The 27,653-nt window shown below is 38.8% G+C and overlaps 1 protein-coding gene across 3 annotated transcripts in view; it reads left to right on the top strand.

Moving 5' to 3' along the window:
- TBC1D4 (TBC1 domain family member 4) overlaps nucleotides 1-23,421 on the top strand; it is a 156,503-nt gene extending 133,082 nt beyond the window's left edge. For all 3 annotated transcript variants that reach the window (XM_048852302.2, XM_048852311.2, XM_075129033.1), the window contains 8 exons: nucleotides 569-778; nucleotides 5,173-5,331; nucleotides 6,181-6,339; nucleotides 7,584-7,828; nucleotides 15,130-15,289; nucleotides 18,327-18,496; nucleotides 19,564-19,740; nucleotides 21,112-23,421. In XM_048852302.2, coding sequence (XP_048708259.1) covers nucleotides 569-778; nucleotides 5,173-5,331; nucleotides 6,181-6,339; nucleotides 7,584-7,828; nucleotides 15,130-15,289; nucleotides 18,327-18,496; nucleotides 19,564-19,740; nucleotides 21,112-21,345 — 1,514 coding nt within the window. In that variant the 3' untranslated portion in view covers nucleotides 21,346-23,421. The remainder of the gene's footprint in view (nucleotides 1-568; nucleotides 779-5,172; nucleotides 5,332-6,180; nucleotides 6,340-7,583; nucleotides 7,829-15,129; nucleotides 15,290-18,326; nucleotides 18,497-19,563; nucleotides 19,741-21,111) is intronic.
- The last annotated feature ends 4,232 nt before the right edge of the window (nucleotides 23,422-27,653 follow it).

Raw genomic sequence — 27,653 nt, 5'->3', positions numbered from 1 at the left:
ATCTGGATGTTAAGCACCCTTCCCTGTTTTCTTTTTTAGTTCTAGATGTTAATCTACTGGTCTCCTAAATGCACTAATGCATGAAATCGCTTCTAAAAATTCAAAATTCTGACTAGTTAATATGGCTCCGATATCACTCTTCACAGCTGTGGATCCACTACAGAAGTTCTCTCTGTTCAGCAGTTGTAGATGAACTGATAGATTTATTGCACAAATACTGTGTGTTAGCAGACAGAAAAACATGGCTTCTCTGCTAGGCGGAACATATAGCAAACTATGGCAGTTAACAAGCTTGACTGTAGAAAAAGGTAATAAGGATGCAGTGGGAGTGGTCAACTATTAAACTGCCCTTTGTAACTTGGAGTGAAGTTTGTGGAGGGGTTCTCAATATAGCCATTGACTTTAATGCTTCATTTAAAATGTTGTCTTCACTGTTAGAAACATGTGGTTTTCGCTTCTAATCAGGTGCATTGTTGCTGAATGTGACAGTAGAAATTGCTGTCTTCACTGTGGCATGTATAGCCAATGTAATCTGGATTTCCAGTGATAGTTATGTGATTCTTTGCAGATGGGCTTGAGGGGAATGAATTGTTGCCACTGTCCCCTCTTGCTCCAGCCTTGGAGGAGGACCCTCTTTCTTTGATATTGCAAAATGAGGATGCCCCAGATAAGGCTGGCGGGAGGAAAAAATCGGAAGAGTTGCAGAGTCTGTGGAGAAAAGCTATCCATCAACAAATCCTACTGCTTCGAATGGAAAAAGAAAACCAGAAGCTGGAAGGTTAGCCACTCAGAGAAACAACTGGGCCTGGTTTTCAGAGGCCCAGACCACAAGCAGCTCCCATTTACTTCAGCTGAAAATCAGGGCCAGTGCTGTTATAAGTTATGCAGTAGTTTCAGAAATAGAATTGGCGCAAGACAGAGGTTTACAATCTTAGAAACACTGCTGTTCCATGCAAAACTTGCAGTTTTTCCTTGGTTTAGTGATTAAAACACTTGGAAAGATTGGTCATATTAAAACATGACACAGCTGGCATATGAATTACTGTTCTGGTCTTTTCATGGCAAGAATTGTCAAAAAAAGGCATAGATGCGAAATCTTCCATGATTTAAACAGTCTCTTTTCATGAGGTGAAGCAAACATATAGCATATACTGCAGCACATTCTCCATCAAGTTCCCCTTCTTTATAGAAGTACATGCTTTATATGTCAGTTTTGCAATTTAAAAACATGCTTTCTGTCAGAATAAGATTCAGCATACTTGTGTATACTAAATATATACAAACCATTACAATACATATCCTGGACAACCAGCTTCTGGAATACCAGACCACCATACAGGATTTATTCCTCTTTCATCTCAAAGCAAACTGGCATGAATACTTAAAACAGTGGTGGACTGGTCTCTTCATGCCTCATTTCAACAGGATAATGAATGATTTTCTATTGCACTGTCCAGATAGGTGTTATAAATCATAAAAACATATGGTGTTCCAACAAAATGTTTCTTGTATATTTTCCAGTCTTTCTTACTCTAGCAGAGAAGTAATTAAGGTCCTAAATTTTCAAAAGCAATTAGTATTTTGCCTCAATATTTTGAGTGCCCAACTTAAAATACCCTAAAAGTACTTCATTTTTCAGAAGACGAGTGCTCAGCACTTTATGAAAATCAGATCCTGATAAGCGTCTAAAGTTGGACACTCTCTCTCTCTCTCTCTCCCTCCCTCCTTCCCCCCCCCCCCCTATTTATCCACCTTTTGGCCAAGAGTCTTACCATTGTTATTCAGGATTACTTCTACAAAAGGTAGTAGACAACATCCTGGTCTAAATGTAAAACTTGTAGAAATCAAAACAGATTTAATTTACACTTAATGCCTTTACGCTAAAGAAACTGCAAATGGTAATTTGCATATGTTGTCCTGTGAAGCCTTTAATTTTCCAGAGGCTGGCATTATGCTGCAGTGTGATTCTTTCAGCATAGATATCATTACCATCCTCATTTGTGAAAGTCTCATGCCCACCTTCCATTTCTTTAGTGCACCATATAAGCACCAGTCCATGCTAAGAATACTAGGGGAGAGGAAGGAAAAAATGGCAGAAGCCTTTCCATGTGCCTGCAAACGCATGCCCTTGAATACACTTCTTTAGCACATAGTGTGTTACCCTCCCAGTTTGCCTACTACTAGAAATACTAGAGGCCTGTTGGTTTGTAGGGAACATGGTTATTGCTTTAGATTCTTTGTACTGCTGCAAGGGCTGTTTGTATCTTGAAATCTCAAACCTTGCAGGTATTCCAGACACTTGAAACTAATCTGACCTCTGCAAGAACAAATGATAAAACAGCTAAAGAAATAAGTGGTTTATAGAGTAAAGAACATAAAGCTAATGCCTCTTTCTTAGTTAATGATTAACACTCAATGTGCATGTCTGGTCTCCCTGGTGAAAACCAGAAAATAACAGTGTAGTGATGGGTGCTGTGTAACTGCATTCCAGTTTTTTAACTCACTGGGTTCTCTGACTTGTGGAGATTTATCAGCTGAGAATGCATTGCTGCCAATACATCGGACTTAATCTCACCAAGTAAATGCAGGTGTCTTTGCTTAAGGAACCTAGGCACTGGTTACCTAGTGTTAGAGGAGACAAGATGACTTGAAACAAGGTATAGGTTGTTCTGGAAACTTTCCCAGTCTCCATATTAATTTTGCATTTGTTTGGTTGAGATATTATAGTCCAAGCATGTGATATTGTGTTGAAAGCACCTATTGAAAGCTGACGCACATTAAAGCTAGTAGGGTATTTCATTATTACACCTTGATTCAAGTGGTGATTGGTATCCCAACACTACAGTCCATTACAGACTTGAGAAAATGTAAACCCAGAAAGGGCTGAAACCTCTAGTGGCAGCCTGATTCTTAATTGTATATTCATCGCACTGATTATTGCTTTGTTTTTAATATGCAACTTCCACCCCTTTATGAAATAGCTCTCAGCAATTCTTATCTGCGAATGTGTTGTATTAAATGTACTGATTAAAATATTAACAGATTATCTCCCACTGTTCTTTGTGCCTTCGAGGAAACTTGAATGCTAATAGCTATTTGTTCTGCAGAAGGTAAGATTTGTGAAGCAAATACCTATTGCTTTAATTTTGATAGTGGCTAAAGGCTACTTTTTTAAAACACAATATTTCTAGGTGATTTCACAACAGGAAAATTTAGATAAGATGGTAGCAAGCAATTAAATCTATAAGAAATCTAATTTTGCTGCCCTTATTGTCACTGAGTAGTACCTTACTCCACATGCAGTGGGACTAGCTGCGGAGCAAAGTAGTACTCGGTGTAAATAAGGGTGCCAGAATCGAATGCCTTTTTGGCAGTACAGGCATTTCACATTCTTATGGTCTTGCATTTATGCAACAGTTTGCATTAAAAAAATCAGTGGGTTTTTTTGCCTTTGAAGAACAACCGTTGTTCCCTAAAGGTAACTTTTAAAAAAATCCAGGTGTAATATCCAAGTTTAGATTGAAGCTCATTGAAGTAGGAGCTCTCCTAAATGCTTCGTGCCTAGCACAAAGCTACTGGGTCCCCTAGACACTACCACAATACAAATAATTACAAGAATTTTTTATTGGGCCCTTGTCAGTCAGATAAAGATGGGGACAAATTATAAAGCACTTGAGGATACTCAGCAACTAGACTTGTGGAATGGCCTAGACATTTAATTTCTGATCCTGTACGTGTCCTAATTAACTGAGGCTTGTCATGGGTTTCTTCCACTTTTCACTGAAGCATCGGGTATTGGCCATTTCTGGAAATAGGGTAGCTAGTTTGAGGGACAGAGGGTCTGATTTGGATTTGCAAGTCCTGTGTTCCCATAGAATCCCCAGTGTTGGTTTGTATCACTCTGATCTGGGGAAAAATCATGGGTCCTCAGTGAACCATGTAAACTTACTTCCAACAGTGATCATGGTAAATGTGTGAAACTTAGTTATTGGAATCCTTGAGGGATCATATTGTGCAATAATGCAGTAAGTAACCTGCTCAAATGATTATCAAAGACTATTTGCAACAATTGGACTCTGGAACTGCATGTGGGTTAAATCTCAACATCAGTAGCATAGTGTGTGCATTAAACCCTCCACTTCCTAACAAATGCACAGTAAAAGAGCTACTGTGACATTCCCAGGTAGAAATCGAAATTCAGCCTCCATGAAAATCCAGAATTACCTGACAGCTCTTCTAGAAAAGTTAGTCTCCAGGAGTTGCTAGAAGAAATGAGCATAAAGCAGGACCTAATGAGAAGATTAGGTGGTAGAGCATCAGACTGGATTCACCAAATGGTGCACCTTAGAGTCAAGGAGATTAAAAACTCTTATAACTTCCTGCTATCCTGCATTGTGACTCTGAGCAATGGTGTTAAGGGGAAAGGATACTAAAATAAGAACCTCATTGCTGTGCGAAGTATCTATTTAAAACTGTCATGATCTATTAGGAACAGTGTAGCTGGTGGGACCACATAATGATAATGATCTTGACTTTGTCTTTTAAAAGAGAAGTTTCCTAAAAAGACTTCACCAAAGCTCTTGCAGCTCCAGAAGGAGCATTCAAAGTCTGAGGTTTCTCACACTGAAGTTATTTTAGTGTGCAATACACATAAAGTAAAAATTATCTGATAAATCGCTTTGCACGATTGTTTGTTGCTGAGATGTCAGCATTTAGCCACAGAAAGTCATCTGATAATACCTTTCCATCATCAGCAGAACTCCGGATCATGTCTTTTGAAATATGGAAAGATGATCCTTTGTTCATTCCATGAACATTGGTTTAAGAATTATAAGGATTCTGTTGTGGAATAGTCATTTCACTCAGCAAAGCTTTGCTAAAGTTAAGAGAAGGAGCAGTTGTGGGAAGGGGAGGAAACACATCTGATTTCTTTTGTTTCTTGTACATTGGTTTGTGACTTTATCATATTCTTTATTCAGCAATCTGAGTCATATGTGTCAATAGAGGTATAGCCCAACAGTTCATTTAAAGTCAGTCTCCTATTATTTGTCCATTGATTCAAAGTGTCCTATGCAGTAACAAGAGAGATTCTGGATACTACATTGGCTGTATTGAGATATTTGATTTCTGATATGATCTCTCATATACTCTTCATCATGTTCTATATTCCAGCAAGCAGAGATGAACTCCAATCAAGAAAAGTTAAATTGGACTACCTTGAAGTTGGTACATGTCAGAAAGATGTCATAAATATCTGGGATAAGAAGTTATTAAACTGCAGAGCCAAAATCAGATGTGAAATGGAGGATATTCATACCACTCTGAAAGAAGGTATTTATTATGTAGGATGTGTTTTGTCTGGGGCATTTGGGAGACTTTTTTTGTTCAGACTTTAAGATTATTTATACCAAATCTACCTTCAGTAAGCTTGTTCCACTGGCACCAAATCAGTAAAAATTGCCCGTTGCCTTTTTTCCCCAACACCAACTAACTGTTGTGCAATGAGAACATATACTGATTCTGTTGTGCCTACAATATATTGAAACAGTGCTGCAGAAAGATCAAGTGAATGATTACATAGCTGTACTACTGTATCTAAGGTGATATCCCGAGGTAGGTTAGCATTGGTGGGGATTTCTCCCAGGGCCTCTGGATTTAAAAGCAGGAACCTCTACTCTGAGACAAAGATTCCAGTTCCTTGGCTAAAGGCTGTAGCAGACTCATAAACCTTTATACGTGGACTAGTCACTAGACAGGGGACAGAGGGCCACAGTTCATCAGTGTGGGTTACACATTTGGCTATGGAAGCTCACCCTAACAATTCCCATATGGGTTAGGGTTACCCCTTGTAACACAATGCCCCAGTTGGGAATTGAATCTGAGATATCTGGGCCTAAAATCATGAGCCTTTGTTGTTTAAGCATTAGCTTGAAGTCAGTAGTAGACTTATAAACCTCCTATGTGAACTAGCCAATACATGGAGACAAAAGGACTATACTATTATTGTGAGGTACATATAGATTAAGTCTTTATCGTGGTTCTCAACCTTCAAGTTAGGAACCTTAGTTATAATGCATTGTATGACATTATCTTTATAAAACAGAAGTCACTATTATGGATAAAAGCTTTCACACTGTTCAGCTGCTCAGGGCATTCGTTTTCTCTCTCCTCTGATTTTAGGTGTACCAAAAAGCCGCCGGGGAGAAATTTGGCAATTTCTAGCTGTACAACATCGCGTAAGACATGGACTGCCAAGCAAACAACAACCTCCTGACATCTCGTACAAAGAACTCTTGAAACAGCTGACAGCTCAGCAACATGCTATCCTTGTAGATCTAGGTACTTTTGTGGTGGTTGATAGATGCTCTAAAGTGTACTTTGTGTCCTATTGCTGAGGTGAATAGAAAACGTTAGTTTTTAGTTTAAGTTTTGGGTTGTTTCATGTTGGTACAGAAACAAAGATGCTACTGTGCATTAACATATGTTCTCTCTAGGCTGCCTTTGGTGTTGTCTTTGCCAAACACTCCTGCTCCTTTAGTTTGTGCTGTATGCACACCATGTCTGCAATGGGAGACACTTAACCTGCAAAATTGCACTCATCAAATTCATGGGTAACTGCAGAGCAGGAAGAAAATGGACTGGAGTGGAGCAGGAGTGAACCACAAACTTGAAGGATATAATTCTGGCACTGTTGAAGTCAGTGGTAAAATTCACTGTGACTTCAGTTGGGGTAGGATTTCACCTGAAGGATGAAAAGAAAAACAGAGCTGTGTGAAGAGAGGACAGGGCTATGTAGGCTGGCTGACTTATGAGAAAGCAATGGATCGGTCAGTAATGGTTGGAGGGAGATGACAGAAAAGCAAATAAAAATGAAGGGAAAAAGGGAGAGAGGAGATCAGGGTAACCTTAAGAATAATTCTTCTTGGAGAACATGAATTCAGGTGTTACTTTATTTACTCTGTTTTTTAAAAATTACAAATGCATGAAATTGATCCTCCTCCTCTCTCCTCTCCCACCCTCTCGTATGTCAGTTGTCTTAGATTGTAAGGGGCTATCTTTCTGTGTGTTTGTATAGAATCTAGCACAATGGGGCCTGATCCTGATTGGAAACTCGGTGCTACTGAACTAGAAAGTATTGGATCCTGCAGCTTGAACCTAGCCCTAACCTGAAGTAGCTATAGTACAACTTTGGGGGGAAAATAATAGGTTCCAGAACTTCTATTTTTTTTTCTTTTTCATAAATAAAAAAATAAAATAAAAATAAATCAAGTGTATAACAAACAACTATCCAGTGCTTAGATACAGCAGCAATGGGTGCCCTAGAACTACCCAAGATATGGTTTTATTCAGTACAGCTTTGATATTGCCCTAGTCAGAAAGTATGACCAACTATCCAAATTTTGTTTCATAATTTAAATCCAATTCTAAGGATATGTTCTGGGAAGGCGTGATAAGAGAAACTTCTACAAATACAGAGGAGAGGAGTTTTATGGGTTTCTTCTCTCTAGAAAAGAGAACTGAGAATTAAATACCTCTTTTTTTAAAAAAAAATATTTATTTATTTATTTTTATTTTTACACCAGGCAGGACATTCCCTACACATCCTTACTTCTCTACCCAGCTGGGAGCAGGGCAGCTGTCACTCTTTAATCTCCTGAAAGCTTATTCTTTGCTGGACAAGGAAGTGGGTTATTGCCAAGGTATCAGCTTTGTGGCTGGAGTACTGCTTCTACACATGAGTGAGGAGCAAGCCTTTGAAATGCTGAAATTCCTCATGTATGATCTTGGCTTCCGTAAACAGTACAGGCCAGACATGATGTCACTACAGGTAAGTTGGTCCTTTCTCCTAAAACAAACTAAACTTGAATCTGCTGTAGGGTTTCCTAGGGGCTGTGCCTGTTCTAATACTTGGAAAGTTGCAGTTTGTTATGATGATAAGTGCTAGAGGTGAGTAAAATGCATATAGTTAACCTTGCCAAACATCTCTCTTCTTTTCTCATTTAGAAGTAGATAAATGAATCTTAAGAGTTGTAAAGTTCTTCCCATCACAAATCGTGATACTCTTCCATTTGGGACCTGTGCTTTTTCTTTTCATCCCTTCCTTTCCTGCTCATTTTTCTGCCCTCCCCTCAAAAAACAAAGCAAAAGCAACCACTCTCCAAACCCCATATAAACCATGATCATTTTTATCTGTCTGCTGGCCCCTGCCTTCACGCAGAGAATGAGTAAAAACAAGGAAACCCTCAACTAAAAGGTGAAGATTAAAGGCCTCGCTCCTGTTTGTTACATCATTTTGTTAATTCTATCCAGCAGGGTTTAAAATTTAAAAAAAAAAAAAAACCAAACGCGCCCCCACTGCTGTTTCACTTTGGGAAGCCTTTAAAGCCTTCATCAGAGGCTGTATCATCTCTTAAGCCACCTTTCAAAAGAAATGGGGACAACATAGAATTGACACATTTGTGAAGGAAATTAAGGTCTTTGATGTAGACTATCCTTGTGCGCCCTCCCCAGAGAAACTCCAGGTCCCTCATCAATCTAAGATATGAAATCAACAAACTTCTGTCCCAAAAGGTTAAGTGTGCTTTATTTTGTTTGATGATGTTGCCGCTAATCACAATAGTAGCAATAAATGATATACAACAGACATTAATAAACTATTTCAAAAGTTTTATTCAAAACTATATTTATTTACCTGGAGGGAATCCGCCCTAGATAACTTTTTTAGTGGATTGTCTCTGTCACAGTCCTGACTGTTTGAAGGAACGTTTAGATGCTCCTCTAGAAATCGCAGAACTAACTCTGGCGATCAAGGAAATGAAGGTTGGAAAGACTTCTGGCACAGATGAGTTCCCAATTGAATTAAACGCCTAGATTATTGAATGTTCAATGAGGCCAAGCATGAGCAAACTCTCCTGTCTGCTCTAAGGGAAGCTGTAATTTCAGTTATTTCTCAATCTAGAAAAGATTTTGGAATATGTAATAATTACAGGCCTATTTCTTTAATCAGTTGTGACGCTAAGAATTTGGCTAAAGCTCTTGCTATGTGACTGGCCAAAGGTCTTTCACACATCATACACATGAATCAGGTAGCTTCCTTCGTAACAAGCATAGCTCAGATGATACTGCCGCTTCAGGAAATTCTAAAGAATCTTGAGCTGTCGCTTCTTGAGAGCCCTTTGACCACATAGCCTGGGCCTATCTTTTTCATGTGTTAACAAAGTTTGCATTTGGTAACCAATTGATTGCTTGGATTAAACTTTTATACTCTAACCCAACTTCCAAGGTAGTTATCGATGGTATTATTTCCACCCCTTTTCCATTACAGAGAGGTATGAGGCAGGCCTGCCCCCTTTCCCTCTTCCATTTGATTTAGCTCCAGAAACTTCAGCCATTGCCATCCGAGGAAATCAACATATTCATGGCATCAGGGTATGCCAAACAGAGCACAAAACTACTCTGTCTGCGAATGATGCTCTTGTATTTGTATCTAAGTCCAAGGTTACCATTCCTAACCTAAACACCATTAATAAGTTTGGATTCTTCTCAGGATATAAAATTAATGGGTGGGAATCGGAAATCGTATGCTTTGACAGATATACCCACAAAGGCATTTTTTCAAATTAGGACTTTCAATGGCAATCCTTTTATATGAAATATTTATGAATACTGATCACCAAAAATATTCCAGGACATCCCTAAAATAAATATGTCTGGGAGGCTTTTGTTTTCCCAACTTGGAAAATTATCATATCCTTTTTGTTAAGCCAGGCATCTTTGTGGCTGGTAAAGACGACCATGCGGACCACACCTTGTGTTTAGATTGAACAAGAATTGGTATACCCTCTCCCCCTTTCAGGCATTGTAGGATCCAATTATTATGGATTTGATGGCTCCCGAGCTCCCACAATGCCAGAGGTCGGGCAAGCTTGGTCAAAACTGGCTAGAAAGCTCTGCTTCCATCGATGTAGAGGCAGTCCTAGCCTTAAAATCAGTGGCAAAACCTTAATGTGGAGAGATTTGATGGAGAGAGGAATTATGACTGTGTTGCAACTGACCATGATGAATTGAAACCATTTGTAGATCTTCAGCAACAATTTGGCTTGCCCTTTTCCAGACTATGGAAATATCTCCATTTAAAGCATTTACTTACAAATGTGTTTGGACAGGATGCATTGGGAGCTCAAGAACCTCCAGAACTTTTATTGTTTCGGTTTTCTTGGCCAGTTGTTGTCCTTTTACAATTTTGTGGCCCCAAAAACCTCTGCCTTGATAATTTGAGAGTTGCTTTTTTAACATTAAATACAATTGTATTCCACTGGGTCAGAGACAGTTGTGTATCCAAATCTCTATTCCAAGCAACTGTAGGCCTGAGGCTGCAGCTTATTCATCAAAAGGTAACTTTTTCAAATACACTGGTTCCCACATAGAATAATGGTAATAGGCCTCATAAATGCTGGTCACTGTTAGATGCATCTGATGAAGTGAGCTGTAGCTCACGGAAGCTTATGCTCAAATAAATTTGTTAGTCTCTAAGGTGCCACAAGTACTCCTTTTCTTTTTGCGAATACAGACTAACACGGCTGCTACTCTGAAAACTGTTAGAAATGTAATTCCTCTGGTGCTACATTAGTTTATATGTTTAGGCAGTGCCCCTGTATCAAGAATTTCTGGTAAGAAGTGGGTCAAAGGACCAATTTGGTATTGGATGCTAAATTGGAGCTCTCCCCCTTAAGTTTCATTCTTGGGCAGTGGCCAGTACCAGATTTATGTAAGGAAGGTGCAAGAAACCTCCTCCGGGGGTAATTACGGAAGTACTTGCCCATACAGAAAATTTCTTCCTCACCCTCAGCTATTGCTTTACTTATGCTCTGCAGCATGAGAGTTTATATCCATTTCAATTTTAGAAAAATCCTTACTAATTTAACTCTGGTTACCCTTCTTTTTATCCATAAAAATATCCAGCCCTTATTAGAATCCTGCAAAGCTCTTAGCCTTAATCATACTTTGGACAATGAGTTCCACATGCTGATTGTGCCTTGCATAAAATAATTTTCTTTTATCAGTTTTTCATTTTGATGCCTTTCAGTTACACGGAACATGCCTTTGTTCTTGTAATGTGAGACAGAGTAAACAGAAGTGCCTGATCTGCGTTCTCTGTATTATTCATTTATTTTGTATTCTTCCAGCCTGTTTTCTTTTAATTTGTCTCCTCTCTCAACTAAACTGTCTCAATTTCTTTTTACAATTTCTCAGTACACTTTTCAGACCCTTTTTAAAGGAGGCTAGGTGGCCTTTGAGTAAATGGCTCTCACCTTTAGAAAATGGAGATCTGAATTCTGCTTTCATTGCAAACAAATGTGGGTTCGGTTTCATCTCAATCTTTTGGAGACATTTGCCTGCGTCTTGAAGCCACAACCTAATGTGGCATGATTGGCAGTCTTTAGTTGAGAGGCTTACGTTCTTTGCAGGGGAATTGTGAGCGAAGACTGACGAGCTCTGTCACACCTGTACTGTATGGGGAAAACATGCACAACTCCTGCCCATGTCACACCTGGAGCTGTAGCATTTTATACTAGAACTCGCTCAGAATAAAATCTCTCTCAAATTAAATCAACAGTGACATCCAGTGGTCAGTTAAGCTACTGATAGGGCATTACCTCTTCTGGCTATTCTAAATGATATATCAATTCACTGATTTTGCTGATATAAAAATGGCAGAGAGAAGAAATGTTTAATCATCAGGCTATAACCAGCACACTTTTCTGTATTCGCATAGATAGTATACGTTTTTTCACTGAAAAAATGTAAAATTTAGGCTACAAAGTTTAAAAGCATCCTAAACAACTAGTTATCCAAAATTCAGCCCCTCTTTAGGAAAGAGCCGTTTTCTCAATCTATGTAAACTGTAGTATTCTAAGTTTGATGATCTTTTTTTATTATGAGTTTTACAAAAACTGTAGCTGTCTGAGTCCCTTGGAATACTAGATTTCTAAAACAGGAATTTCTATGACTCTTTAAAAACTGAAACCTGGTATAGTAATTCCACTAAGTAAACTCTGAATCTATTTGGTATCATATGCTTGCATTAGATATAATTCACTATTGAACATAACAAATTGAACCATTATTCAATGGCGAATGAAAAGCAGCAGGTCATATATTATATGCTCTCAGACAAGTTGTGCATTTATTTTCTTTCCTGGAATGGCTATTTCCAGTAGTGGATTTTCTGTATTCAAAGTAGGAGGGCCATGCTGTTAGACCCTTCACTTACAAATTTGCTTCAGAGACTCATGAAAAGGATCTAGTCTAACTGTGTCTGTGTTACCTGACTTACCCATCTAATCTACATCCTGGTGGATATGGGCCCTGATTAACCTTGAACTGTCTCTGCATATGGCTCAAAAAGAGAAAGCATTGGGTGTTTACGATGCTTTATTTCATGGAATGCTGTTCTGACTAGTAAATACAAAACCCTAGTCTCTCTTTAAAGCTTGAATTATCTGAGACACAGACAGGGGTATGTAGTCATATTTTCAACCTTTTCACACGCACAAATCTATAAAGTCTGAGTTTCAAATTGGGCTTCCTCCTGCACTGCATGTGTTTGACTGGGCCAATTTCACATTAAGGGGGAGTTGTCTTTTTCATATTTCTGCAGGAGGAATTTAAGACCATAGTGTGAGGTGTGATTCATACTTCAGGCTTATGCTTGATGACACTGTATATCTCTTCTGAATGTCTGTTCTGACTCAGTAAATGTGTTTTTTTAGAATATGGAGTCCCTGGGAGCAGGTGGTAAATACACAGCAATCAGAAATAATGACAGCATGAGGTTTGCACTTCTGACTCACAACTGAGAAAATAGAGGCTGAGAGAGATACGAAACCAACTTCCATTTTGCTTGTGTAACTTCAGCAAAGTACGAAAGTGGCAGATGTAGAAGAAGACAACCTTTGACTGAGTGGCTTGGCAATCAGATATATAGCTGGCAATGGACATCTAATAAAAGATAGTCAAAACTTAGATTAAAAGTGGTTTTTTTCCCCCTACTCCTTCACCTGCAACCCATTGGTAGATAACTTTGAGAGTTAACTGAATTTGTCTGGACCCATTTGGAGGATGGGGGGGGGGGGGGGGGCAGGAGGTTGAGGTAGGGCAGGACAGGCCCAGTCTTAGGAATTGTTCCATTTAATAAATAAGAGGAGTATTTCTCCTTTTTGAGTCTTAAGCAACCTGTAGTTTAAAAATAATTTGACTATCTTATAATGAAGTAGAGAGTGAAAAGGAATAAAGAATTACTTCATCTGGGAAAAGTACTTTATCCATTGCAACTTCGATGGAGTCAAACAGGATGGACATATATCCACAAATTCCTCTTTTTTTTAAGAAGAACATTCATGCTCATTCTTGTTTGTTTTTTTTATGGGAAGGTGTTATCATTTCTAGCTTTGCTTTCCATCTATTAAAGAAAAATGACTTTTGATAACCAGAACTGGCTTCTAGGTGAATAGCTTATTTTAGACAAAAATACACAAGTTTTCTCTGCTAAAGAGATTATAGAAGATGATTTAGCGAGAGGATCGAAAGCTAATTAAATGGAACATGTAGTTTAAAACCAAATCCCAGGAGTAGAAAGCTTTCATAGCTTAAGTGCATAAGGCTTTACTAAGATGTGAACAATATTTTTTTCCCATAGAAAGAATTACTGATGGATTTATAGGTCACTGCTAATGGTTTTATTACTCTCCTTTGCCCATGGAATTCTAGGAGTTCTAAATTAATACGTCTCTTGCTTGGCAAGGAACAAGGAATAGAATTTTCAAAAGCGCCTTAAATAGGCTACATCCCATTTTCAAAAGGATTTGAGACTTCTATCTCATTGAATCTAGCCCTTAGGAGCCTAAATCCAAGTGGCTTTCAAAGAGGTTATTAGATACCTAAGTCCAACATTAAGGTGCCACTGACATTCTCAAAACTATCGTTCAGCTGCCACCTAACCTTGTAGGCACCTAAGTCCCCATGGCACCTACCTTTCTGCCAGTAGCTATGTGCAAAGTCACCTAAATTCTGCCATCCTCCCTACCCCCCAGCTATTAAGCTGCTCAGAGCCCTTACTGACACCTAAGCCCCAGCAAGATTCTCAAACTAATTGTTCCCCCACCTATTTTGTCTGCGGGACCCAATCCAGTAGGCGTGCTCTGAGCACAGCTACTGGTTTGGGCTGCCACAAAAGACATGGGGTGAGAATTTTGGGATCTGGCTGGCATCCATGTGTCCATCCATCCCAGTCTATCCAGTAGCCCAGTGGTTATCTGGGATGTGGGAAACCCAGATTTGAATCCCCACTCTGCCTGATTTGGAGCAAGGACTTGAATCTGATTTTCCCACATCCTAGGTGAGTGCCCAAACTACTGGGCTACAGTCAATTGCTCGCTTCCTTCCCCCCAGCACAAAGAATATTTAACTATTTATCCAAAGTGCAACAGATCCAATGGGAAAGAATGAGACCGACCCTACTATAGACAATAGCCCACGGGTTAGAGCACTCACTTGGGCTGTGGAAGAGCTGGGTTCAAGTCCCTGCTCTAAATCATACAGAGCTGAGATTTGAATCTGTGTCTCCCACATTCCAGGTGAGTGCCCTGACCGCTGGGCTATTCTCCATAATGGGATAGGGGTGATTTCTCTGTGGGGTTTGTTTTTGTGAGAGGGCTGACCTGGAGGGTAATCTGGAGTAATTGGATTTGATGCAAGAATTGCTGGATGAGATTCTATGCCCTGTTATACAGGAGTGTAGATTAGATGATCATAATGGTTCTTTCTGGCCTTAAAATCTAGAAACTGAATGTAGATGATACTTCAATAATAAAATGGTCCGGTTCAAACTGATCCTTCTTACTTCAAGTGTTTGGTTTTAGTTCATGAGACTGAAATTTACTCAAAGGTAAAGGATCCACACAAGCCCTATACTCCACTTAAGATCCACTTTACTGGGCCTTCTGTGCTTGGGTTAATTTCACCTGAAGCGCATTGTGAAGTGATTGAAAAATTCAGAGAGCTCAACAGTTGTTGGTTTTTTTGTTTGTTTGTTCCCCCCCCACCCCCCTTTCTCAACACTTACTATAGATTCAGATGTATCAACTTTCAAGACTCCTCCATGACTATCACAGAGACCTCTATAATCATCTTGAAGAGAACGAAATCAGCCCCAGTCTTTATGCTGCACCCTGGTTTCTCACGTTGTTTGCATCTCAGTTTCCGTTAGGATTTGTAGCCAGAGTTTTTGGTAAGAGAGAGTGCTTTTATCACCGTTGTAAGCAGCACAATATCCTGTACAATGTAAGGAAAACATGCATGGGAATATTTTGCACTTTGTTTTATATACAAGTAGATAAATGCCAGATAACTTGTTCCAGTTGTCAGCCACAATTTGATATATTTATTTATTTTTAATGAAGTCAGACTGAAAGCTGGTAAACTGAAGGAAAAAACTGGCAACAACAAATTGTTATGGTGTAGAGACTTCATTGCTGAAACTTTTAGTCACTTGTACTGACATTTAAAAATAAAGGGTTTTTTTTTGTTTTTGTTTGTTTTTTAAATGGTAAGCAGACATCAGAAACTTACCTCATCAACCGTGATGATTAAGGCTGCGAGTTTGTCACGGAAATCATGGATTCCGTGACTTTCCGTGACTTCGGCAGTGGCTGCTGCAGAGGCAGTCTTGGGCCACCGTGCGCTGCTCCCCCGCAGCAGAGTTTTGATGTGGGAGGGGGCAGGGGTTTGGGGTGAGGTGGGCTCTGGGCGGCGCTTACCTAGGAAGCTCCCCGGAAGCGGTGACATCCCCCTCGCTCAGCTGCTAGGCGGAGGCGTGGCCAGGCAGCTCTGTGCGCTGCCTCTGCCTGCAGGCACTGCCCCCACAGCTCCCATTGGCCACGGGTCCCAGCCAATGGGAGCCGCAAAGCCAGCGCTCTGGGCGGAGGCAGCACACAGAGCTGCCTGGCTGCACTTCCACCTAGGAGCTGAGTGAGCGGGATGTCACACCCCCCCCCAGCCAGGTAAGTGCCGCCCAGAGCCTGCCTCACTCCACCCTGTGCCCCTGCCTCCTCCCACACTGAGACTCTGCTGCTGTGGGCGGTGGCACGGAGCCAAATAGGGAGCCTGCAGGCCTCGCCAACCTCCCCCCCTCAGTCCCCCCCCCCGCTCCCCTGCCGTAGCACCAGCGGGATTCCCAGGCTGTGTGCTGCTGCCCTTCCGCAGCCCCCCACCCGGGCCGCCCTGCCCCCAGGCAACACCCCCCCCCCAAAGTTTTAGTCACGGGTATTTTTTAGTAAAAATCATGGACAGGTCACTGGCCATGAATTTTTGTTTACTGCCTGTGACCTGTTCATGACCTTTACTAAAAATACCCTTAATACACTAAAAGTAGCCTTAGTGATGATACAGGTATTAAACCTATTTTGCATATGGCTACTCAAGAGCAGTATGTCTATCTCAAGAGGTACAGTATTGTTTTGGGACTTCTAAACTCTGAATTGTATCATTATGGAGAAAAGGATGATGCAATAGGTTTTCAGTGCACTCCATTTCTTTCTGTAGATTTCATTAAAGTAAGCCATTGAATCCAGAAACTTGACACTATACTCAGTTTTGATTTCATGAATATTTTAGCTATTTAGGTATTTAAAATTAAACAGTTTCAGCTTTAGTACATTTCATATTCTATTTAGATAACCTTTTAGAGTCTGATGTACACAGGGCAGTGTTTAATACAATAACTTCAATAGAACTACTCATGGTAGTAAGTGTTTATAGGATCACATTGATAGTTAGCAATTTCTGCATCTTATTAACAGGTTAGGAATAATAATTTCAAATTTCTTCATTTCAAAAATTGCTTTTTATGCATGCAACTTTGTGAGAGTTTGTCCAAAAATACAACAGATATCTAGATACTGTAATATACTACAGTTATCAAGAAATGAGAAAAATATATCTCATACTTTGATATCTCTTAAATCAATAGTAAGTTGCTTTTGATTTTTCCTTTGTAGCATTTGTGAAGTGTTTCTGCACTCTCAATTTTTTTTTCAGCTCCTACATTATTCAAAGTGACTGCTTAATTTCCATCCTTTTGTTTGTTTTTGAATTATTTTTTCCTAAGTCACATTCATATTTTTCTCCTTTTTGCTTTTATAACAAAAATAGACATAATTACATTTTATTTCCTATTTTGGGGCCAATTTAGAAAATTAGGCGGTGTTTCATTTTTCTCTATAATTGTGAGTGTTTAAATACTTTTTTTAATTCATTATATTCATGCTTTACAGAAGCAAAATAGTAAAAATAAGTACTCTGGTTTATTTTGCATTTTGTTTAAAAATATTATTCTCATGTTTTTGTTGCTCCAATAGACTTTGAAGTCTGGGAGTTGCCTTTTTTTTGGAGGGAGGATCATAGGTGGTTGTTCCCTAAATAAATATAGCAAGGTACATCATCTGGATCTACACCAGAAACATTGTGTTTTAGTCCCCACTCCTGCAATCTCATCTGTTCAGACAGACTCCTGAACCCTTGCAGAGTCCAGCTTTCTTTAATGAAACTCCCTGGGTGAAATCCTGGCTCTGCGGAGGTAATTGACAAAAATTCCATTGACTGCAGTGGGGCTAAAACATTACCCCATTTGGGCATAAGGATCTGCCCAAGCTGATCAGATTGCAGGATCAGGGCCTTAAATTAGAGACAACAGAAGCATTGCTATGGGTTTTTATGAGTAAGGTTTTTAGTCTTTTTTAAAGAGCTTATAAAGCTTCCAGTAATGAAGTAACTATTTACTACCTTGTGAACAGTAGGATAAAATAGTCATTTCTTAACTGTCATTCTGTATTATATTTAATGAACAGCTCCCAATAATAAACGTATGTTAAGGTTTTTTTTTAAATTAACAATATACATTCCTCTTAATATGGTTAATATCACATACATTAGAACGATACTCAAATGCCTTTCACACTTCTTAGGTCTTCAGAGTGTGCTTGTCCAACAAGCGTAAAATCTTTTTTTTCCTAAAGCACTGTATTTGTAAAAGGGCAGTAAAAGTTTTTGTACATTTTTTTCATTTATTAAACTGATGCTGAAATATTGGAGTCTTCTAAATAATGAAAATAATATGGTCAAAATATGATGGACCCTATATTAGTTTCCCTCCACAGTTTACTACTGCTCAAATACAGAAAGGCAAAGGAAAGTATCCCAGCACAAAAATTAACCCAAATAATTTTAATACTTATTTTCAATGTATTTACAATTTTTTTCTGTTTTAGACATTATCTTTCTTCAAGGAACTGAAGTCATATTTAAGGTAGCTCTGAGTCTACTTAGCAGCCAAGAAGCACTTGTAATGGAATGCGAGAGCTTTGAGAATATTGTTGATTTCCTTAAAGGCACTATCCCAGACATGACTAAGCTTCAAATGGAAAAGATTATTACCCAGGTAAAGTTGGGGGTTTTTCCCCTTTATTTCTTTCCATGTAACTTATAAATAAGATATTAATCCGAAGATGAATACAGGGGTCTCTGCTAATGATGAGTCACTTACTTCAATTTATACAATATCAGTTAGTTCCCCTCTCAGTTGCTATAACACTAAATTCAAGGAGTCATTTTCTGGACTATCCTTGTAATCTGTAGGTCATATCAATTTTTTTATAGTTTTGATGGCCTCTAGTCTGATCAAGAAATCCATCACTATAGAAAATCCTTATGAGCCAATTAACACTATGCTTAAAATCGCATTAGTGACAAACCCATTCAGACATGGCTGTTGCTAGCAGTTTCCCTGACCAATGGGAAAAGGATATTTTTCCAGAAAACAACGCTAGCCAACCCGTGCCTCAGCCTATCTGCTCTACTCTAGTATGCTTTTTTTAACATGGTTCTCAAATTCCTGACCTCGTTGGTTGGGATTACTAGGTTAGAGCCTTACAATCCCCATGGATATTGAATTGGTATGTATGCTTCTTACTGTGCCTAACAGTATATGATAAAAAGCAATAAAACATAACAGTAACATGCATCATCATTAACGTCATTGGGTTATCAGGTATTAAGTGTATCTCTAAATTAGAGGGAGAAGTTGCTCAGTGTGTATGCGTTCAGTAATTAACACAATCTAGAGTTGCTTAGATTTGAGTCACCTGAAAAACAGCAAACGTCAATCTGAGCCTGAGTTTTCTGCTGAGCTGACAGTTTTTGAGACTTTCCCTTGCAAGGCTGGTGTCACCCTAGCCTTTGTCTCTCTCTTACCTTAGAGCCTCTCTAAAGCCATATTTCAAAGGCTCAGAAAGGCAGTCTATCTGTTCGGTGCTTATATAGCCCCCATCAGTGTAATGTGCCAGTTCCTCACAATCTCTCTGAATATTGTTCCTTTCTAGTTGGGGCAATGAAGTCTATGCTAGATGGCAATTAAAATATTAAGTAAACCAAGTAGAATTGCCAATTAACCAAATGAAGTTAATGCTCCCTGTTGTAAGCAAAGCTATTTTTTCCCTCTCCTGGTAGGTTTTTGAGATGGATATTTCCAAACAGCTTCATGCATATGAAGTAGAGTACCATGTACTACAGGATGAGCTGCAGGAAGGTTTAAATCCCTGTGATGATGTTGAACCTTTGGAGAAATTGGAGAGGGCCAACAGTCAGCTAAAGAGGCAAAATATGGACTTGTTGGAGAAGCTACAGGTAAATGGCCAAAGATAATTGGATCACTATGCATTAACTTTTTGCTAAAATTCAGCAAACAGGCAGGGGATTTTCTTTTAAAGTCATTTAAGAAATTGATTTTTTTTTAATGTTTAAAAACTTGGCATTGGGAGATTGTTCCACAGCCTAATAGCTTTTGCAATCAAGAAGTTCTTGTTTTGTGTGTTCGATGTAATTTTTTTCTTTTACTCCATTTGTAATCCTCTGTACCCATTTAAATAATTCCTCTTCCTTCTTGATTTTACTTTCTCCAAATACCTGTAGGTTGTGTCCATCCTCACCTGCTTAATTATCTCTTCAACATTTTTAATCTTCTCATAAATCTGTTCTTCCAGCCCCCTCATTTTTTGTTTTTTCTTCAGTTTGTAAATATCTAGCTCCTCCATACCCTGTATCACACTGGGTTTTGGCTGACTGTCTCTTCGCCACCTTAAATACAATTGGATGTTCCGTATCAACTCTAAAGCATGATTTCATTCTAAGTTCATACCTCCCATTGGCTATCTGGACTTTGATTATTTTCCCCGTTTGTATTATCTTGCATTATTACAAAATACAATACCCTTCTTTCCATGAGACCAAACCAATTAATCTTTAGTAGTGATCTACTTATTTATTTCCATATAGCAATGGAAGGATCTGTACAACTCCTGTACAAGATCACTGAAGAATACCATGGAGTCTTACCAAGATATTGGTAACTCCGTCCTCTAGCAGAGATATGGAGAAGTAGGGAGGTACTTTATGGCTGACAATGCTGCTAGTATCACCTTAAGGAGCTGTATGCTTCTGAGGGGAGCAGGGGCCTGTTCCCCAGGAACTATGGTACCAGAACCTAGGAATTATTTCACAACTCGCTGAGGCACATGATGTTCACTTTCCCTCTGCTTGAGCTAATGCAAATTGCTGAAAACCCCAAATAGATCAGTTCCTTTCCTTTTATAACCTTCCAGTTCCTCTGTCAGGTGACTCCCAGATCACCTGCCCTTAGCAGGTATCTTCATTACCAGGCAACTGCTCTCTTGGTGAACCAGTTCTCCTGGATGGAGCCAGTCAGTTGTCTAGGATGTTTGTATTTGAATAGAGGACCGTCCCAATTTAATGACCTTCCATTAGCAGCCCTATATCGCTTCCCTTTGGAATTTCAGTCTAGCATGAGAAAGGCAAAGGAGAGTAGACAAAAACCTGCAGCATACAGAAAATTCCTAATCTCACACAATTGTACAGATCATCATATTATGTACATGAGTTGTATGGAGGAAAATGGGTACAACCACATATTGTGGGAAAGGTCTTAATCTGAATCTCTTAGAAGGTAATGTAAAGTGATATTCTTACTGCTTCTTACAGATAGCTCATGCTAAAATTCAGAGTCTGGAATCCAACCTGGAAAACATATTGTCTCGAGAGAACAAAATGAGGAGCTTAATCCAGTCGCTGGAACAGGAAAAGATGGCATATCAAAAGACTGTTGAGCAAATAAGTAAATACCTGCCAGTAGAAGCACTGTCCGACTGTGAACTGTTCTTGAAGGAAGTAAATGCCAACCCAAACAATAAAACAAAGCAAGGAAATAAGCCATAAGTAAGAGTTTCAGGCAGTATAATTTCAAATACGAAGGGAAAGCAAAGATATGTATGCTGCTATAACAGAACTCAGAAAGCAGCAGGTAGTGGTTTGCCTAAAACCGGTGCTGGGACACTTCTAGCAGCAGATGGGCCTTGTCACTCTCATTATGCAAATCCCAGGTTATCAAAATAGATTTTTTTTTAATGGTTGTGTACATATATCACAATGGGAAATAAAGGACTGTTGCATTTAATTGTGACAAGTAGATGTATATTTAGAGTTGATTTAAAGGAAAAGGTCAGAACTTCACTAATGAAAGCCAAAGTGGTGGTAAATTAAAATTTAATTCTAGATGCCTATCTTTTGTCTTGTAACAAAATGAGGATAATGTGTCTCATATATATATGTATAATACTTGAAAAAGATGAATGTATTTTTTCCTCCAAAGAACAGCATGTTTCACATGTTTTGTGGAATTCTGTGTAAACGAGTGTGTCTGTCATTAATTCTACTGACGTGTGTGTATATAACAATAACTAAGGCTGACTGTCACCATGTGGCTCTTATAGGGAGAATTGTAATGCCATATGCTGCCTGGAATGTGCCAGTCAGGAAGTTACTCCCCCATGCCAGTTGAAATTGACAGGCATTATGTCACAGTTATGCCTAAAGAACTCAAAAGACTGAAAAGTCAGGAAAAAGCAAGAGCCAGAAAATGGTTGTTACCTCACTTCCTGCCTCGCCCACCCCAGGAGTTTGACAATAGGGGTTGAAGGAAGGAAACAGGGCTGCAGAGTGGTCTGGAGTCTGAGCTTAATTTCCTGCAGGTGACATGTTGTGGTAATGTATTTAAAACTGGACAGGGTTTTCAAATTGCAAAAGAAACCTTGTAAGACCTTCTGTTGTCAGACAGTTCACTGATTCCCCCAACAGTTATATAGCTAATTTTTTGGGGGTGGGGAGGTATAAAGGGGCACTAGATAAAGTGGGGAGCTAGGATTTCTAAACATTCTGAGTCCCCAAATACATTGTGAAAGACATACATCGGATAATTTTCAGGCTTGTGCTGTGAAACTGTATAGGGAGAGGATTAGCTAGCCAGACTTTAAATGTCATGTACCTTTCAATTTAAAGCATTGGTTTGAAACACATAATTGAAAGAACATATTATAAATGCAGCTTAACGCTTTCAGGCTGTTCCTGTATTCTGTTACCACCACTTCTTTGTAAACTTGTTTTAATTATCCTGTCATGAGTGAATCTGTCCTAGACAGAGGAAGGTAAGCCCAGGTAATTTCTTAGATTGTATGTATGTCAACCAAAAGACAATAAATAAGATGCCTACAGATTTGAAAAATCTAGTTGTGATTAGTGTAAATCTGCAAGAAGGTTTGTTTGTATGTAGGAGACATGTATTTTGGAATTCATGTCAGAGTTGTTACTTGAATGTTAAAATGGGTCACGTTATCTTACCATTTATGCTATATTCCAGGCAGGTGGTTTTTTTTGTTTTTGAAGTATAAAAATCAAGCCAAGTGCCAAATTCAGCAAAGTGTCATTTACGCATAAGATTGTTTGATTGGAAAGCAAATGTTGAACCTAACTGCTTTTTGTGTCAGAATGCTTTGTTAATTTCAAGGGAAAAAAAGAGCAACAGAATCACTGCTTTGCTGCTCATTGCTGCAGAGTTTAGTTTTATTTCCATGGTGGTTTTCTTATTTGGTAGTACTCATTCAATTACTGTATTTATCTTTCTTATTACTGTCGGGTGCAAGCTCTTACACTGTGTATAAAATTACATGGAATCTGACTTGGTATTTCAATAATGTTTCATTGCACCAGATGGAAAAATGCCAAGTGAAGAGGCAATTCTTTGCAGTTTGTTCAAAGTAAATTTTAGCTAATATGTATATACAGAACTAATCCCAGGGAACTGCAGTACAGTGTAGTACAAGACCAAGGGTGTTCAGATACATACTGTTACTTTTTCTTTTTTTTAGATGCACTGAATGTGCTTTATCCTCTGTTTTACTTATATCAATTTTTTTCATGTGATGCCTGGAGAATTTCCAATAAATGTAATTTGCTGCATTTCCCATGGCCTCTGGCTTTTTTTCATTTCTCCTCATTTCTAGTACCAGTTTTTCACTTGTAACAGTGCTGTCTTCATGGAAAAATTAAGGAATCTGTTTAGTCTCTGTGTGTGAAAAACAGGATTTGCAAAAGGACACAGGAAAAATGCAAATTATGACAATTTAAAATATACAAACAATATATTTTTCAAAATTTCAAAGCCTGAATTCCTTTTTTTTTTTTTTTTTAATTTTTAAGCTGTTCACTTTCAATAGACAGACATGTTAGGAATGATAACTATGGGAATTTGTTTAATTCAGAGGAAGGAATCTGAATCTGTCTAGCCTTTTGTGCCCTCATTTGAAAAACCTACACAAGTGGTGACAAACTATTTTTCACGGTGTATTCTATGTTATGAGACATTCATCATGGTCTTTGTTCTGCACACTTGCATAATTTGTAACATGTATCTCTGGGGTGCCCTGCTTCAAATATAAAACCTACAAAGATCTGTTTAAGATGAATAACAATCAAAAGTATAGTTGAAGTTTGTCGTTTAATTACAGGTTTTTCAGGGTTTGTGTATGTATGTATGTTTATAACAAATCACTATAGGTGATCGTTTACATCCCATATCCCCAGATTTTTATTAATTCTCGTTTTATTTTAAGAAAATCAAATTAGTAGTTTAGGCCCAAAAGGTAGATGAGTTGAAATAAACAATAAAACCTAATACCAATAAAACTGTGTTCATGGTTTACAGAAAAAAAAATATTAAGGGGTTGAGCATATTGCTTGAGGTTTAAACGTTTCCTTGCACTATTTGCAAAGCGAATACATGAGGATCAGACATTGAAAATGGCCAGTCCATTTTTACTAAGATTAGGGAAATCCAAAAAATAAACTAGATTTTTTTTTAAAATTCCTTTAGTTTTAATAATTTAAGGTATTAGCTACACAGATAAGAAATTTGCTCATTAAAATATATGGACTCAAACTCCACTCTGATACATGTGTGCAGAACAATGGAGGATGATGTATGAATGTAGCAGAGCAGCATTTTCCCTTGATTTTTAACCTGACAGCATCCCTTTTACAAATGTCTGTACAGTTTATTACTTTCATGTGTAAAGCTACTGTTAGGTGAATGTGGCATACAGGTTCTTTAAACTATCACGCACTTTCACCCGTTACACATACACCCCACACCCCCCAAGATGAAATTCTGAAACTATTGATCAGTGCACACCAATTCCACTGGAAGTGAATGATGCCTTATGCAATTTAAACTGAGGGTATGGGTAAGTTAAGGTAAGAAGTTTTGGAGAAGGTGCTCCCAGTCCGTCAATGCTGAACATTGCCAAAGAGTTTGGGATATGGACCGTGCCTCACTATATACTTGGAAAGCATGTAGCACTTTGGGAGTGCTAATATAATACAAATAGGCACTGGATTTTGCCCCTTCTTGGGAAAAGTGTTGGAACCTTATTGACTGCAAGTGATCAGAACCTCATTTCTTCATCTTACCTGAAATGTAGCAGCCCACTATGCTATGGCTCTAACTGAGAACAGGTCAGAAGGATGAATGCAGCTACTGTATCTTCAGCACTACATCATGCAGCATCTAGGAGGAGCTAACTCTAAATTTATTGAACCTCTCAGATAGCCGAGGGCTTCCTTGAAAGGGCTGTGAAGGTTTCAATATTTTTAGCTCACAAGTTATAACTGAAAACTACTTATCTCTGCCAGGATTCTAATTACACCAGGCGGGATCTTGGAGAAGAGCTAGAGCTGGGTGAATTTTCTAAAAAACTTCTTGTGTTGGAAAATTTTCTTTTTGACCAATTTTTCCGGTTTTTAGGGTAAAAGAATTGAACTGACAGCCAAAGTCTTTTAAACCGAACTTTTTTTACCCAAAAGAAAAACCCAAAGAGTTGTTTTGTAACTTTCGTTGAAAAACAAAAATTAATATTTTGAAATAATAACATTGGCATTTTTCAACCAGCTGTAAGAAGGACCTCTTTGAAAACAGGAATGGTGACCTGTTATCTTCAGTTAAACTTAAGTGTGGTGGTCATCCCTGCTATTGAGTTAGACAGGTTTCCTTGCTTCTTAACCTCCTCACTGCAATGCTGCCCAGGTTGCTCAGAGTTGCCTAAATGGAGGCAATCTAGGGTGTAACAGAGCTTCTGAGGTCCAGCAATTTGAAGCACCCAGTTGTCCACAATGAGGACTTCAGATTCTTGCATACTTAGCAAATGCTGCATCCCAGCTAAGAGTGAAAATTGCATCTGTTTGCTTAGAACTCTAGAAAAAGAATCTAGCATCTTCAGAAGACACCCCCACTCGTGTCTGCCACTGGACCAGACGACATAATGAACCAACTCACCCTCCCTTCAGCTTGGTGTCTTTCCTTCATGGACATTAGATATAAAACTTTGTCTAAGTTGGGCATATTGAGGCAGTCCAAATTCTGAGTGCCCACTGTCCCCTTCAGCTTGGTTCAGCATCAGGTTATTAAAGATGATTGTGTGGAAGCCTGAAGATTTCTGCATCCACACTTCCTTGATGGCACTAAATTTGATTTTAGGTAACTTAAAGGATTGTAACTGATCCTACCGTTTGTAGTTAGTTCAGATTTTAATACTGATGCTAGCTTTCGAACCCATCAGTATATGATGCTGCTTCATCTCCCTTGCGATATTAATCTCCTACCGAGCTTGTGGATGGGTGAGGGAGGGACTCTGAGCCCCCTTCTCTTTGTCCCCCACTACCATTATTTATTTTGCCTGAGATGCATCATTCAGCACGTCACCATTTTAAACTCTACTGGGACAATGGGCAAAGCTAAAATGAGGGGAGTGGGGTTTATGTTAGAAAGCATTAATGGCTACCTTCAATCAGTTCTTTGATCTGTACAAATACCATCCTGGTTGAGATGATTCTGTCAATCCAATGCCAGAGGCACTGTTTGTCCCCCATTTCCCCCTTCTCATTTTCTGATTTTCACCAAAATCAGTAAGGTGCTGCCTAGAACATTTCCAGTTTTGGAATTGATCAGTTGCAAAGTTCAACAGTTAATGCATTATATACTGATGGAGACTTGCCATTAAGTTGAGTGCCAGGCTTCCATATGTTTGGCCAATTACATATAAAACTACCATATTAAAGAACGGTAAGATTGCAAAATCAAGCAATCAAGTTAGGAATTGCCAGTGTGGTGAATGTGGAAATGCTCAGTGATGAATATTCTAATGTGTAGTAAGTATTTTTGGTATGCTTATTTCCACCTGGTGGCCAAGATGAGAATTGCTATTTACTGTTAAAAAGCCCTAAGATTTTACTTGTGGCACCTTAGAGACTAACCAATTTATTTGAGCATAAGCTTTCGTGAGCTACAGCTCACTTCATCGGATGCATACTGTGGAAAATACAGAAGATGTTAGTTTTTATACATACAAATCATGAAAAAATGGGTGTTTATGTCTACAAAAGGTTTTCTCTCCCCCCACCCCACTCTCCTGCTGGTAATAGCTTATGTAAAGTGATCACTCTCCTTACAATGTGTATGATAATCAAGGTGGGCCATTTCCAGCACAAATCCAGGTTTTCTCCCACACGCACCCCCCCCCCCGCACAACCCCCCAAACAAACCCACCTTGGTTATCATACACATTGTAAGGAGAGTAATCACTTTACATAAGCTACTACCAGCAGAAAAGTGGGGTGGGGGGAGAGAAAACTTTTTGTAGTGATAAACACCCATTTTTTCATGATTTGTGTGTATAAAAACAAACATCTTTTGTATTTTCCATAGTATGCATCCGATGAAGTGAGCTGTAGCTCACGAAAGCTTATGCTCAAATAAATTGGTTAGTCTCTAAGGTGTCACAAGTACTCCTTTTCTTTTTGCAAATACAGACTAACACCGCTGTTACTCTGAAACCTAAGATTTTACTGAACTTGTTCCAACAATTGTGTGAGGAAGTTTTTTCAAGATGTAGGCTGATTAGTGGTCTGTGAACCTGTACCAGAATAAAAGATTTCCTTTTCCAGTTCTAATCGGTCTTGGATCTCCATATGCTATGTTGGCCACAAGAATAAACTAAAAACAACAACCAGCAAGCTCTACATACTGTTTGCATAAGTGACAAACTTTTTTCTATTGCAAAGAAAAATGGCTGTATATGGAAAATGAAGGTGTATGATGCAAAGTAGGAGGACTAGACTCAGTACTTTGAAGACTCTCC

This window comes from Caretta caretta, chromosome 1 (genome assembly GCF_965140235.1).
Source record: "Caretta caretta isolate rCarCar2 chromosome 1, rCarCar1.hap1, whole genome shotgun sequence".
NCBI classification, from domain to species: Eukaryota; Metazoa; Chordata; order Testudines; family Cheloniidae; genus Caretta; species Caretta caretta.
Note: the sequence above shows the minus strand (reverse complement) of the source record. Positions and strands in the feature narration are given on the sequence as shown.